Below are 15082 nucleotides of genomic sequence, written 5' to 3'. Positions count from 1 at the left end.
GTGTGTGTGTGTGTGTGTGCTGTGTCTCACCAGCTGATCCATGTAGCGTGTGTGTGTGTGTGTGTGCTGTGTCTCACCAGCTGATCCATGTAGCGTGTGTGTGTGTGTGTGTGTGCTCTGTCTCACCAGCTGATCCATGTAGCGTGTGCGTGTGTGTGTGTCCTCTGTCTCCCCAGCTGATCCATGTAGCGTGTGTGTGTGTGTGTGTCCTCTGTCTCCCCAGCTGATCCATGTAGCGTAGGAATGATTACCTGATCAAAATGTGGCAATAAACTTATAAATTTCAGCAAAGCCAACAAAAAATAAAGGCATAATTCTAACACAAAAAGCATTAACATTTCAGCATCTAAATAGACACGCCTTGTTTGGGCATGAGCTCATTGAGTAAATAGACAAAAAAAAAAAAAAAAAAAAATTATATTAACTGATAGACCGACAGCAATAACCGAACAACGACGTTAGCGACGGTTAATCGATTAACGGTTAACCGTTGACATCCCTAGTCCTCTGTCTCCCCAGCTGATCCATGTAGCGTGTGTGTGTCCTCTGTCTCACCAGCTGATCCATGTAGCGTGTGTGTCCTCTGTCTCACCAGCTGATCCATGTAGCGTGTGTGTGTCCTCTGTCTCACCAGCTGATCCATGTAGCGTGTGTGTGTCCTCTGTCTCACCAGCTGATCCATGTAGCGTGTGTGTGTGTGTGTGTGCTCTGTCTCCCCAGCTGATCCATGTAGCGTGTGTGTGTCCTTTGTCTCCCCAGCTGATCCATGTAGCGTGTGTGTCCTCTGTCTCACCAGCTGATCCATGTAGCGTGTGTGTCCTCTGTCTCACCAGCTGATCCATGTAGCGTGTGTGTGTCCTCTGTCTCACCAGCTGATCCATGTAGCGTGTGTGTGTCCTCTGTCTCACCAGCTGATCCATGTAGCGTGTGTGTGTGTGTGTGTGCTCTGTCTCCCCAGCTGATCCATGTAGCGTGTGTGTGCTCTGTCTCACCAGCTGATCCATGTAGCGTGTGTGTGCTCTGTCTCACCAGCTGATCCATGTAGCGTGTGTGTGCTCTGTCTCCCCAGCTGATCCATGTAGCGTGTGTGTGACGTGTGTGCTCTCTCTGTCTCACCAGCTGATCCATGTAGCGTGTGTGCAGTGTGTGAACTATACTGTGGCTTTCGGGGGAGCCGACTTTTGAGGGGCTCAAATTCATAAAAGGGCACTACAGAAATTTGAGGCAATTTGAAGGCCAATTTAGGGGTATAACTCATTTTAAATCAGCACGCTCAAAGACATGGATACAGCTCTTGTCTGTTCCACTTTTCTCTCCAAGAGAGAAAAGCGCGCTGCGCACACAGAGAGGGAGGGAGGACACAGAGAGGGAGGGAGGGTGAGAGAGAGCACAGAAAGGCGAAACGGGCGCACTGCTCTCCATATACACTGCATCCACATTCACAAGAACATGATATCTCTGCCCAACACTTTTATCCACTCCATAACGCACATGTCCCACTCACTGTGAAGTTCCTGACGCATTCCATCTCACAAACAGTCCTCCATATGCGGGAGGACTCAGAGGTAGGCTATTCCAGCTTCACCTCGTCGTCACTTTTTCCACATCTGCGTTTGAAGTAGAAGCGACTTGTTGCTGTTCAACTGACGGCTGCTTCCATTTCTTCGTGAATGTAAAGTTTGTCAAACTGCCTTGTTTTATTTTTTGTCATCTTGCTGTTGTTTTAAATCTGACCTGCCCGCGTGAGTGACGTTTGATTTGCACCTGCGCCGCCACGCTTCGATGTGGTGATGATAAGAATAACATGCATGTCGGTATAGGGGCTTACAGTGAATTTGACAGTGATTGAGCACACTCTGAATCATACGATTAAAATAGCGTAATTTTACGCATTATTCACTATGAAGGTACAGAAAAAGAAATAGAAAATACATGGGGTAATATATATTAGTCAATAATTTAGAGACCCCCCCAAATTTCACAAGTCAGCCTTTCAGGGGGTCTACTACTTCTTTAAGGGGAGCCAAAGCCCCCCCAGCTCCCCCGTAGTTCGCACCCTGCGTGTGTGTGTGTGTGTGTGTGTGTGTGTGCTCTCTCTGTCTCACCAGCTGATCCATGTAGCGTGTGTGTGCTCTCTCTCTGTCTCACCAGCTGATCCATGTAGCGTGTGTGTGTGTGTGTGTGTGTGCTCTCTCTGTCTCACCAGCTGAGCCATGTAGCGTGTGTGTGTGTGTGTGTGTGTGTGTGTGTGTGCTCTCTCTGTCTCACCAGCTGATCCATGTAGCGTGTGTGTGCTCTCTCTCTGTCTCCCCAGCTGATCCATGTAGCGTGCGTGTGTGCCGGTCACAACGCCAGCAGAGACGTGGTCACCCTGGTCAAGTCCATCCTCTTCCACAGGTGAGCTGAATAACAGGCTATTCCTGATCTGTTTATTTTTCTCCCACAATATCTGAATCTCTGTCTCGCTCAAGTCACATTTTTCCAATTCAGAGCTTTGTTGACATGCGTATACAAAGGTTGACATGTCTAGAACCATGGGCCTCGAAAATCCTTGAATATAAGTGGATTTCAGATCAATAAAATTAGTCTGTAATTCAACCATATGCCTCAGCTCTCCATGTTAGCATCAATTTAACATCTTGTGGAAAACCCTGTTAAGATGAAGGATGATACCTAATTTTGACCAACTAGGAATCAAGCGCGCCTAGATAGGAGACTCTGGAGATGATGCGCCATGGCTGCACTTATGGAAATCGCCCGCTCCACGGGCTCCCGAAACCTTGACTGACACAGACACAGACAGACACCGCCCACCCACCTAGGTGCCGTGCAACTGTGCGCCATCAGCTCATACTACATCACAGTTGCTCGAGTGACATCACTGTGGCCATCACAGTTGCTCGAGTGACATCACACTGATGACATCACAATTGCTCAAGTAACATCACTGATGACACCACCACAGACCTCATCACACTGACACCGCCCGGAACCCACTTACCCACATTTTGGACTAAGAAGAAGCTGTCATGTCTGACCTCAAATCCTGTTAATTTTGAGTCCTTTAATTTCACCAAACAAGACCTTGAAAGTAACAAAAAGAGAATGACTGAGTGCTCACGCTGTAGCCTCCAGGTGGATGCCAGGTATTCAACTGGAAGCCTCTACGCTTATAGTACTTATAATGATTTGATTTTGATTTGATTTATAATGCACTTTTCATTAGCAATAACATCTCAAAGTGCTACATTAGTACAAACAAGCAAACAAATAAAAGAAAAGATCAACCAAAACTGGAGCATAAAAAGCATTAAAAGTCACATAATAAAATGCATAGAAGAGAGGTGGCCTAAAAGGCCTAAAGACCTAAAAACCTAAAACAATAGAGAAGAGTTCCTCTCATGTTGTACTACTCTCTTTTCCAGTCACACCATGACGAAGACCCTGCGTGGGCGAAACCGGTCGGCGTTCTTGATTATAGTATTGACTTTATATACTTGGATTTGCCCTAAACAATAATAACAACATTTTTTACTGTATTCCTCTGTGTGCCTGAGGTAAGCCAGAGAGACATGTTTGTTTTGAGACCTTGAAAGTCACTGAAAAGAGATAATTATACAGATGGCATAATCAGACAGATCTACAAAATAAGGTTGAATATTTTTGGCATTATCTGGAAACTAGCTGTGAATGTTTTTGAGGCTATTACTTGAAAATGAAATGTTCATATATTTTACGTGAAATAATAATAATAATAATAATGTATAGTGCTTTTCAAGAACTCAAAGACAGTTTTAAGTTTTAGAATTGAAAAATATCAACCTTCAAAATGTCGCTCCATGTCTTTTCCTAAACCCATTTTCTGTACAAACGCTGTCACTTTTTCAAAATCACACAAAGAAATGGCAGGCTTATATTTATCCCTCTCAGTCAACACCCTGCGTGCCTCTTCTTACATTCCAATCTGCGGGCTTTTCTGCTGTCATAGTGTGAATATTTTGACTAGGTGTCTAAGTGTTGTAGAAAATATAAGTTCCATTGGCATTTCCTAATCAATAAGCTATAAGCTATAATTGCATAAACATAATTAATGCTATGAGTTATTAGTCATAAGACATCTCACAAATGCATATTTGCATATGCAGAGACACATAACTAGTTCATCAAGCAGGAGATTTCTCCCCTTTGCTCTAGCCTTCAGAAACTCAGCATGACAATGACCATGAGACGGGGACGCTTGCTGATAACAGTCTCCCAGTTGGACTGAGCTGACGCACACTCCAAACTATTCACACATTCCTCTCCCCTCCTCTCTCTCTGTTTCTCTCTGCCTTCCTTGCCTATAAAGCGTGTGTCAAACTGTCAATCGCTACTGAATATTTGGACTCTGTACATTGATCAGATGGTACATTGAGATTCAGTCACTCCTATAATGCAGTTTATAGGAGATTGTTATGGCTTAAAATATACTCTTATAAGACAACTTTCTGGCTCTTGGCTTCATTCATTTGGTTTATATTAGCTGTTATGCGGATGAGGAATGGTGAAATTCCATTCTATAACAATTGGCGTCAATCGAAGAGCTATCGGTTGTGGAGTGCAAATTAAATCATTTTCAGCCATAGTATGAATAAGATTTCAATGCTTTATTATTATTTAATTTATTATTATTATTATTATTATTATTATTATTTATTATTATAAAGAAAACTCTTTTGCACGTCTGCCACAGCAGTGCTGGAGCTTCCCTGCAGTTTGGGTGATTTTTCTGTGGTTTGTAACTTACTGTATTCACCTTATTCACCACGCCCACTTTTTCTCTCTTCCACGTTCAACGCAAACGTATTTGTTCTTCCGGTTCAGCGCTAGTTGCCTACTGTGGCTAATATTAGCCGCTAGTTAGTTATGTTATATGGCAGTAAAATGCCACTGAATGACCAAATTGATATAACTTTTAACCATTTCGAGTAACACTGTTTCCATACGGATCACCAGCGTTAGTTTGTTGTTTATAACGTGGCTATATTCATTGCGTTTTCTATCTCGGATGGGTTATTTCGAATCCCACATAGGTTACGCCTGGCGCAACCTATGTGGGTTTCAGGACGAAACAGTCTCGAGCCACTAACGTCATCTTTAGAGCACAATATTCCTGGAATGCAAGTTTAACTAAACAGTTACATGTCCTCTGCATTCTACATACAATTAAGATATTACGGGTTGTTTTATTTTGGATGTTACATACTTATTGACCAAGATATGTTAGTTTACGGGGGAGTAATTCTGCCAGTTTAGGAGGGGAGTGTGGGCGGCCATCTTGCCTGCGGGGTTTTTGGCAAGTCTAAAACGGAAATACTCTTACGAAATGACGTAATGCGGAAGCGTCCATGTGTGGGCAAAGAATAAGGGTGAATAGTGTTGCCTAAATGATGTCTGCTGTTTCCTGGCACATGTATTGTTTTTCTCTAACAGTGTGACTCCAATCTTCTTTTCAGGGCCTCGGGGCCTCATTTACAGAAAGGCCTTTCTTACAATAAAGATTGATTGTAGCCTAGTGTGGCGGATAAAAAAAAAAAAAATCACATCAAAGCACTTTTATAATCCTTCCGGTTAAGATGGAAAAGTTTGCGGCTGCAAGTCTTTGCTCAGACTTGACGGCTTTTCACCGTGGCTATATGAGGTGTTCCAGAGGAATGAGCCGAGCACGACCAGACAGCACACTGGAAGGCAGTGAGCTATTGTCACTGTTTGTTATTAGAGGCTTTGCAGCAAACCTCCTCTCAGACACACACAGTCTCTGTGCTCCATCATGGAGCTTCAGTGGGAAATTGTCTGTCTGCAAAGAACGTCTGAATAACGGGCCAGGCTAGAAAAAGAGAGGAAGACTAGTTGTGGTGGGATGTAATATGTCAGTTCAGTAATGCGTTGAGTAAAATGATAGTCTGAGATGTTTACGACAAGGTAAACTGTTCTTGTATTTAGCCCTATAGTCTCTAACGCTTCAGCTCAATTAACCGGAAGTCGGTGGCTGCCTTTAATGGCTAGCTAGCAAACTAGCCAGCAGGCTAATTTAATGAAGAATATGATTATTATGCAACTGTTATATCGTGAGTATATGAATATATTTTAATATTGTGACACATTTCTGCGGTCTAAATTGATGACAAGCAAATTTTACTTCAAAACGGATAAAATGAGGTATGGTAGGAATATTATTTGAAAATTTAAGGTGTGTCTGACATCATTACCATTTGGTTCAATGAGATGAACATTCAGTTGATTATTTAACATGATTTTGCATACACGAACCATATCGTGACATACAGTATATTGATATCAAGAAAAATCCTTATCATGATATTGATTTCAACCATATCGTCCAGCCCTACTTCTGGTATCAGCCCTCCCTGGACAAAAATGCACCAGCCGCGCACTGGGTCAAGGTGGCTATCGTTATTGTTGCCCAAGAGCTGATCTTCAATATGGCTGCCAATCTCTGTGTAACATCACCTCAAAGCACTCTGTGTCTCAGTGTCTGTCCCCTGGTCAGGGCGAGCTCCTCTTTCAGTTTGTGTATTGGGGGCGACCTTGTTTGAACTATTGACCTTGAGTTGACCCCGAGTTGACCTTGACCCCCTCCCTCTCCGTTTCCTCTCCGTTTCTCAGGAGAAACCCTCTTCACTTCCATTTCATCACGGACACGGTAGCCAACCGCATCCTGAGCTCTCTGTTCCAGTCCTGGATGGTCCCGTCCGTGCAAGTCAGCTTCTACGACGCAGATGAGCTGAAGGTAAGAGCAAGCCGTCAAAAACGCTCCTCCTCTCCGACACTCTCCGTTCGATTCTCCAGTGGGTCCCTGGCAGCCCGAGCGCCTCTCCTCATTCAGGTTGGCATCCGCTCTGTTCTCCGTGAAGTCCAAGTTAGTCAAAATCAAATACTGCGTTTAGCATATCAAAGGGAAATCTCTGAAGTCGACAAGTCGACTCAAATGTATTAATAAGGCTCCTTTCACAAAACAGACCCATCTTAAAGTGCGTTTAAAGAGCAGCAAAGGATATCAGTGCAGAAGAGGCATCACTGCACAAACCAAACAGTACAAGCTTGTGTGTCTTCATTTTACATCAAAGATGGAAGAGGAGGATTGTGTATTACTGTAGTTAGAGATGTAGAGGAGTGTGAACCAAACTAAACTCGGCTTACCTTCACTTTTAAGCTGACCGAAGTCCATTAAGTAAATTCATACTACACATTAGGGCAGTGGTTCCCAACCTCGGGGTCACGACCCTAAGTGGGAAGTCAGAATTCTCAGATTAAAGTCAGAATTCTGAGGGGGAAAATAAGCATACTGTTACATGTGACATCACTGACGATGTCACTGATGATATTATCTATGGTGTACTGGAATTTGAATGTCTCTGGTCCCTAGATTTTTATGACGTCAAAGTCGTGTCACAAGCCTAAAAGGTTGGGGAGCCCTGCATTAGGGCATTCACGACGACCGAATGTACTGTAAGTAGTTATCGACTACTCCCCAAAGGTAGTCAGTCAGACTGGTTGACTAGTCACGCGAGATACTGTATCAGATTCTTTACATCCAATAGAAATGATCAATTCTCATCAGAAAGGACTCAAAAACAGCCAGTAAAGGGTTAACTACCAACCTGAGGGTATGTGAAATAACAGAGTCCTCGGCTGTTTACAAATGAGCCGCTAAACCCCAGAAACTTGTCTGAGCTGGAGATACCGACTGACTGCACTAACAACATAGACAGGAGTTTTCCCCTCTCTAAATACCTTAAATTCTGTTTATTTAACCTGGCATAACAGAAAATGATTGTTCAAACAAAGCTATGTTCAATTTATTTATTTATTTGTTCATTTTGTAGTCAAATTAGATATAGCCTACTATTACTCCTCCAAGAGTTAGGGGGCACTGTGCGCTGCAGGCACAGTGTGTCCTGGGATGACCTGTAGGTCAGAGGTTATAGATGCTTTCCTCTGTCTTAGCTCAGGGTCAGTTTGCTTAACTTATTCACCTTATGTTCCAACACAGGGGTCAGCCAGTTACTTGTGTTTACACTTCCTGTGACAGTACAGTACTAGTGAGCAGGTAAAACAGAACACTTCCTGTGACAGTACAGTACTAGTGAGCAGGTAAAACAGAACACTTCCTGTGACAGTACAGTACTAGTGAGCAGGTAAAACAGACAGTGTTTTGAACAGGAAGTCATAACACAAATGGGTCAAGTGGGCGGGGCTACATAAGGTGAATAGGAAGGGGCAGAGCCGTATAATAGAAGAGTTCCGACATCTCCATTCACTCCAATGGACCAGTTTTTTTCCAGGAAGTAGAAAGTGGAACTCTTGAGTAAAAAAAGCAGCACTGTCGAGTTGCAGCAAAATAGACAGTTTGTGTTGTACTTTGAAAGGGTTTTTCATTCCTTGAATCAAATTGTACATTATCAGCTTTATTTTAGCATGCAAAAGTAGCGCGAGACCCATTCCTGGCTGTTCATTGGCTAATGAGTCTCGCATTTTGGTCCTCCGCTGACGCCACTCTCTCTCTAGAGGACACTAGGAAGGGGGAACTGATCCGGATCCGAGTGGGCTTTTGTTTTCTGTAAATAAATCATTGTTACAACTTAAGTAGTATATTGGACTTATTTAAGGGTAAATGAAACTTCTCACGACAATTTATTTAATTATTTAGTTCATTCCTAAAACCACAGATGAACGATTAGTCGACCACGATGCACAGTGTCGACTAGTGGTTTTGATAGTCGACTAGTTAGTCTGTGAACCCCCTTCATGCTATTTAGAAAATATCGTTATTTTTGTTTGGTTATTTGCCATGTTGGTCACCAACTGGAGATCACAGTTCACCCCGCTTTCTAATCTGCTCCATCATTTCCTCTAGTGTGTAGGCTTAGCCTACACACATACAGTAGCCTACTGTATGTGCCAGGTCAAAACTTAATGGGCACTATTTAAAAAGTATCTATCTGCCAAGATAAAATAACAGCAGTAAGTGTTTTTCTATCCAAGCTTGTTCCTTCTTTTTGGCTCTGAGGTTTTTTCTGCAGTTCAAACGGTTTCCCAGGCTCTGATCTGCACCAAAGTGGAAGTTCTGAGCTGACAGACAATCTGTCCTTTTGAGTGTCGCTGGCTTATATCTAAACTAAAATAGGACTCTTTTCTGTGTGGCATGGTCCAAGCTGAAGCCTGAAGAGGAACACCAGGGTAATTAGTGGATTATGAATCTCTGATTGGTCTGTTCTCACATCACAGCAATATCTGGGGACTCATCCGACATACTAGAAGAGATTTTTCACTACAAAATATAAAAATATAATTTTTTTTACTATCTTGTTACTAGTTATAGACCCTAAGAAATATATAAATGACAAAATACACAAAAGTAATAAAAATGCCATATCGAAAATACGTACAGGTATGGGGAAAAATATACAAAATTATTCATCGACTTGATGAATGTGCTCTCACAGTGTGTGGGCGCGTGCGTGCATGTGTGTGTCTCTGCTGTTGCAGGTCATCACATTCCCCTCCCTCACACTCTGAACAACAGCTCTGTGTTCTGTGGGATGTCTGAACTCGCCCTCGCTGCGACGAAAAGCTCTCTCATAATATTCCATTATCTCAGTCTAAAACGGAAGAAGAACATCCCAGTGTCTAAGCCCATTATGTTTGCAGATGATGCACTTATGCAGATCCAATTACTCTGAATCAAGAGAATTAATTAACAGGCACTATTTGCCCATTTAGAGAAGAAAAAGAAGACATTGAATATACGCCAATAGTTGGGGGAGGCTTTGTAAATTTGAGCCTGGATAATGAACAAAGCTGATGATTTGCAGCAGTTAAGTGATTATTAAACTTGATTTGCCTGTTTTTGGAGATTTTCTTTGCAGCACAAACATTTGGAAATGAATCAACGAAGACAATGTCATTTCTTTTCCCTTTTCAGTCCGAGGTGTCGTGGATCCCGAACAAGCACTACTCGGGTATTTACGGCCTGATGAAGCTGACGCTAACCAAAGCCTTGCCCTCCGACCTGTCCAAGGTCATCGTCCTGGACACGGACATCACCTTCGCCACCGACATCGCCGAGCTGTGGGGCATCTTTCGGAAGTTCACCGGTACGAATTTGACTACGACGCTTGAAAAAAGCAGTCGGATGTCGAGAAATGTTGGTCAAATGAACACAATGTCGTAAATAGGCTAACAATTAGTAATAGTAGAAACAGGAGGTTCAATTCTCAACTCATGACACGTTTTCTATTGCGAGATCAGCTTTCGTTTTAATTGGTCGCATTTATATAGCGCTTTTCTAGATGCTCAAACCGCTTCGCATATCAGGGGAGGGGAACCCATCTCATCCACCAGCGATGTGTAGCAGCCACCTGGGTGATGCACGGCAGCCAGTTGGAGCCAGAACGCTCACCACACATCAGCTATCGTGGTGGAGAGTTGAGGACTGAACGTGCCAATTAGATAATGAGGGATGATTATGTGGCCATGATGGAAGGAAGAGCCTGTGTGGGAACTTAATGAAGAAGATAAACAAGACACGCACCTCCAAAAAAAAACACTGGGTTGGGTGCTGGATCAAAATACCTGACAGTGAAAAAAGAAAGGATCCGCACACCTTTGGAGCTGCCGTTTGAAGGTTTATTTTATTCCAGCGTGACGTTTCGAGCCACACAGGCTCTTCCTCAGACGCTTTCAGAAAGCTTTTTTCACTGTGTGGGAACTTAGCCGGGGTTACACCCCCCAGGGCACCGGGGTTACACCCCCCAGGGCACCGGGGTTACACCCCCCAGGGCACCGGCGTTACACCCCCCAGGGCACCGGGGTTACACCCCCCAGGGCACCGGGGTTACACCCCCTACTCTTGCGAGGAGTGCCGATGGGATCTTTATTGACCGCAGAGAGTCAGGACCTCGGTTTAACATCTCATCCGAAGGACGGTCCCCACCCATAGGACAGAGTCCCTGTCTCTGCCCTGGGACATTGGGGATATTATTCATGATACCAGAGGGGAAGAGCACCTCCTACTGGTCCTCCAACACCACTTCCAGCACCAGTCTCCCATCCAAGGAGTATCCTAGGCCAGACCTGCTTAGCTTCGCCAGGAAAGCCAGTAATGTAATGCAGGAGCCACTGGTGCTGATTTTCACCAAAACCGTACATTAACATCAAACTTTAGTTGTCTTAGTGAAGAAGCGAAATCACTGACAAACATTTCAAATTTGCCATGTTCAGTTCCTGCCGTCACGATCCTGCCATGGTGGAGGAACGTGCAGTATAATGTTCTTTGTATTCATATCCACGTGTACTGAGGCTGTGTTGGGAAGAGAAAAATCATAACTTGAGGACTGACTTCCAGCTTGGTGGTTTTTGGTTTTGCAGACAAACAGGTGATTGGACTGGTGGAGAACCAGAGTGACTGGTACCTGGGCAACCTGTGGAAAAACCACAAACCCTGGCCGGCTCTGGGCCGAGGCTTCAACACAGGTGAGGGCTGAAATCCTATCTGAGCCGGTACCGTCCGGTACCCATGCCGGTACCTGCCGGTACCCATGCGTTGCGTATGTATGCCAGACTCATTTCGGTGTGTTTGGTCTGTTGCAGGGGTCATCCTGCTCTACTTGGAGCGTCTGCGGCGGATTGGCTGGGAGCAGATGTGGAGGCTGACTGCAGAGAGAGAGCTAATGAGCATGCTCAGTACGTCGCTGGCTGATCAGGTCAGCAACACCTCCACCCCACCAGGGGTGCTGTCTTAAAGGAACACTCCGCCCATTTTCAACCAGCTTTGTATCATTAAAACATCAGTAGTATATCAGAAAACTGTAAACTGTTTTGAAGTCTGTCATTTCATTTGACAGTTATTGAGTGTTAAAGTGTGGACCAGTGACATCACTGGTCCACACTAACTCAAATTAATAACTCATTAACTCAAATCAACTCTCAATAACTGTCAAACTAGATGACGGTTTTGAAGTCATTCAAAACCATTTACAGTTTTCTGAAATACTACTGATGTTCTAATGATACAAAGCTGGTTGAAAATGGGCGGAGTGTTCCTTTAATATGTTACCTTCTTAACAGTCTGGGCACACCCAGAGTCTTACCAGTCTGACAGCTAATAAGACTATGGGACAGACGGGAGGACGTCCGCTCTACATCGGAAAACCCGAACTATCAGCCGTCTGTCCCAGAGTCGTATTGGCCGTCAGACTGATAGACTCTGGGTGCCCAAATTCCCTTGTTAAGGCCACTGATGCACTAGTTTATGTATTGAGCATCTCAGACACAAAACACTTTGTTGGAAAGTGCCTCGCGAGGTTAAAAGAAAAGGATAACAGGGAATGAGCAGAAAAACAGATAAGACACATCAGTAACACTGAGCGGCCGTAGAGTAATCGTGGCTCTTAAAATCATTTTTTAAATGGATTCTGCTGACCTCATGTTTTTTCGGGCAGCTTATTCTCGGGGCTGCAATAGCTAAAGTGTGATTACAGTTTAATTTGAGACGGGACCGTGGAACGGCCGAGAGCCCCTGATGGGGAGACCGAGGGATGTTAGAGCACAGACGATTAGAGGTATCCTGAGGTTTATGACTCTGCACAGCTAAAACAATCATCAAGATTTTTAAATCAATTCTCAAGCTTAATACAGGGAGCCAGTGAAGGGACAGGAGGAGAGAAGTGATATGGTCCATCTGTCTGGCGCCTGTTAAAGGAACAGCTCACCCTAAAATCCAAAATACATAGTATTCCCTCTCACCCCTAGTGCTATTTATCCATCTATATCGTTTTGTGTTAGTTGCCTGAGTTTTGGAGATATCGGCTGCAGAGTTTCTGCCTTCTCTCCAATACAGTGGAACTGGATGGCACTCGGCTTGTGGTGCTCAAAGTGCCAAAGAAATACATTTGAAAAACTCAACAGCAATGTCTCTTTCCAGAAATCATGACCCCGTTACTCAAGATAATCCATAGACCTCGTTATGAGCAGTTTCATGGAGGAACTATTTTCTTTTGACCGAACTACACTCGCTAGCTGCTAGCTAGTTCTTACATGAGACTGCAAAATATATATATATTTTTTTAATTTGGGAGAAGTTTCTCAGCTGGATAAAGCCTACGTTCTTAACTTGCTCTTCAAAGTAAGAAGAAAACAGACCTGGTGTAAGTGTAGACCAGCTCAGCGGCCTTGTGGTTTGAGTGTCCGCCCTGAGACTGGGAGGTTGTGAGTTCGATCCCCGCTGCTGCTGCTCACCGCTCCCCCAGGGGATGGGTCAAACTTTGCACACTCAGGTGTGTGACAATCGTTGGGACTTTCCCTTTAGTGGAAGCTGTCTGTTCACTGCTAGCAGGGGTAACTGACGATGTAACCTACTGTGTGACCTGCGCTGTGTTGCATGCAGGACATCTTCAACGCCTTCATAAAGCAGAACCCTGTGCTGGTGCACCAGCTGCCCTGCTTCTGGAACGTCCAGCTGTCTGACCACACCCGCTCGGAGCAGTGCTACACCGAGGTGTCCGACCTCAAGGTATGCCGACATCACACATCAAGCACTATGGGATGGGATGATATACATTGAAATTCAGTGTGTCACAATCAAAGAAAACAAATGTGACAAACACAAATGAGGCGCTTGACCATCACACTTTCACAAGCTCTCCATTCAGATTATATTATTTATTTATTGTTGTTTACATTCTAGCAGCCAATGGCATCGCTAGAAAGATTTCTGGCTCAGGAATAAACAGAATTCTGCACAGTCCCACTTTGCTGTCACTGACATTTTATTTATTAAATGATATCCTGTTTGTATCCAACTATGAACGCAACCCAACAATATACAGTATAACAATATAGTTTAGGCAGAGAGTTGACAGTCTAATCCAGATTGATTTACAAAGAGTGAGCAGGTAGGGGTTCACTTTGCCTCCCAAACACATAAACATTGCATGCATTCAAGCATCTTTGAGTATTTAGAAAAGCGCTATATACTGTAAGTCCGATCTATTATTATTATTATTATTATTATTATTATTATTATTCATTCCATCTTCACCAAGAGCACTGCACACTGCGGCTGTCTCAAACACTGCACACTGCAATGTCCCCCAGCTGTCTCTGCACACTGCAATGTCCCCCAGCTGTCTCAAACGCTGTACACTGTAATGTCCCCCAGCTGTCTCTGCACACTGCAATGTCCCCCAGCTGTCTCAAACGCTGTACACTGTAATGTCCCCCAGCTGTCTCTGCACACTGCAATGTCGCCCAGCTGTCTCAAACGCTGTACACTGTAATGTCCCTTGGCCGTCTTAGGTGATCCACTGGAACTCTCCCAAGAAGCTCCGTGTGAAGAACAAGCACGTAGAGTTCTTCAGGAACCTCTACCTGACCTTCCTGGAGTACGATGGGAACCTGTTGAGACGAGAGCTGTTCGGCTGCCCCAGCCAGACCAGTCCCCAGAGCCTACAGGTCTGATCCACCATACGCACCCTCAGGGTTCCTACACATTATAAGTCAACAAAATGCCATACTTTTTCCAGACTTTGGTTTGTTTGGAGATGTTCCATAATGATTTATGCACATCTTGCCCCTGCTATCTAGGTCATAGATAGAGATTGTTCTTCACATCACAGCCACAAATAGAATCATGTGAGATGATTGGTGGGATTCCTACATGGTTTCCATTTTAAAATGATATATTTTTTCCAGGCAGAGCCTATGTTGTTGACTGGATGTGATTTTGGTGCAGGGTATTTGATATAATGCATGCTGACAGTGGCTGGGTAATAAGAGCATCCCTCTATCTTCACATCAACACAAACTGTGGACTCAAAGTGGGTCTACAACAACAACAAGATAAAAGCTACTGTATAATTATGTGTGTATCGGACGTGAACCACAACATTTTCCATACTTTTCCGGACATTTTTCAAACTACAAAACTACTCAAGAGCACCCTTCTCTCTGAGCCATGCTCTGAATTGTTGATTGATTCAGATCAGATTGATACACTGCAGATCGTTTGGATGGCACCACA

At 44.0% G+C, this 15082-nt stretch overlaps 1 protein-coding gene across 2 annotated transcripts in view; it reads left to right on the top strand.

The window, feature by feature from the left end:
• Positions 1-15082, top strand: part of large2 (LARGE xylosyl- and glucuronyltransferase 2) — a 55682-nt gene that overhangs the window by 28660 nt on the left and 11940 nt on the right. For both annotated transcript variants that reach the window (XR_014553423.1, XM_083652924.1), the window contains exons 4-10: positions 2315-2397; positions 6667-6790; positions 9986-10157; positions 11431-11535; positions 11653-11765; positions 13448-13573; positions 14359-14514. Coding sequence is in view for 1 of the 2 variants with exons in the window: in XM_083652924.1 (XP_083509050.1) it covers positions 2315-2397; positions 6667-6790; positions 9986-10157; positions 11431-11535; positions 11653-11765; positions 13448-13573; positions 14359-14514 (879 nt within the window). In the remaining variant the exon portion in view is untranslated. The remainder of the gene's footprint in view (positions 1-2314; positions 2398-6666; positions 6791-9985; positions 10158-11430; positions 11536-11652; positions 11766-13447; positions 13574-14358; positions 14515-15082) is intronic.

Source organism: Poromitra crassiceps, assembly GCF_964638095.1.
Source record: "Poromitra crassiceps genome assembly, chromosome: 16".
Taxonomy (NCBI): Eukaryota; Metazoa; Chordata; class Actinopteri; order Beryciformes; family Melamphaidae; genus Poromitra; species Poromitra crassiceps.
The sequence above is the reverse complement of the archived record's forward strand: the minus strand, read 5'-3'. Positions and strand labels throughout refer to the sequence as shown.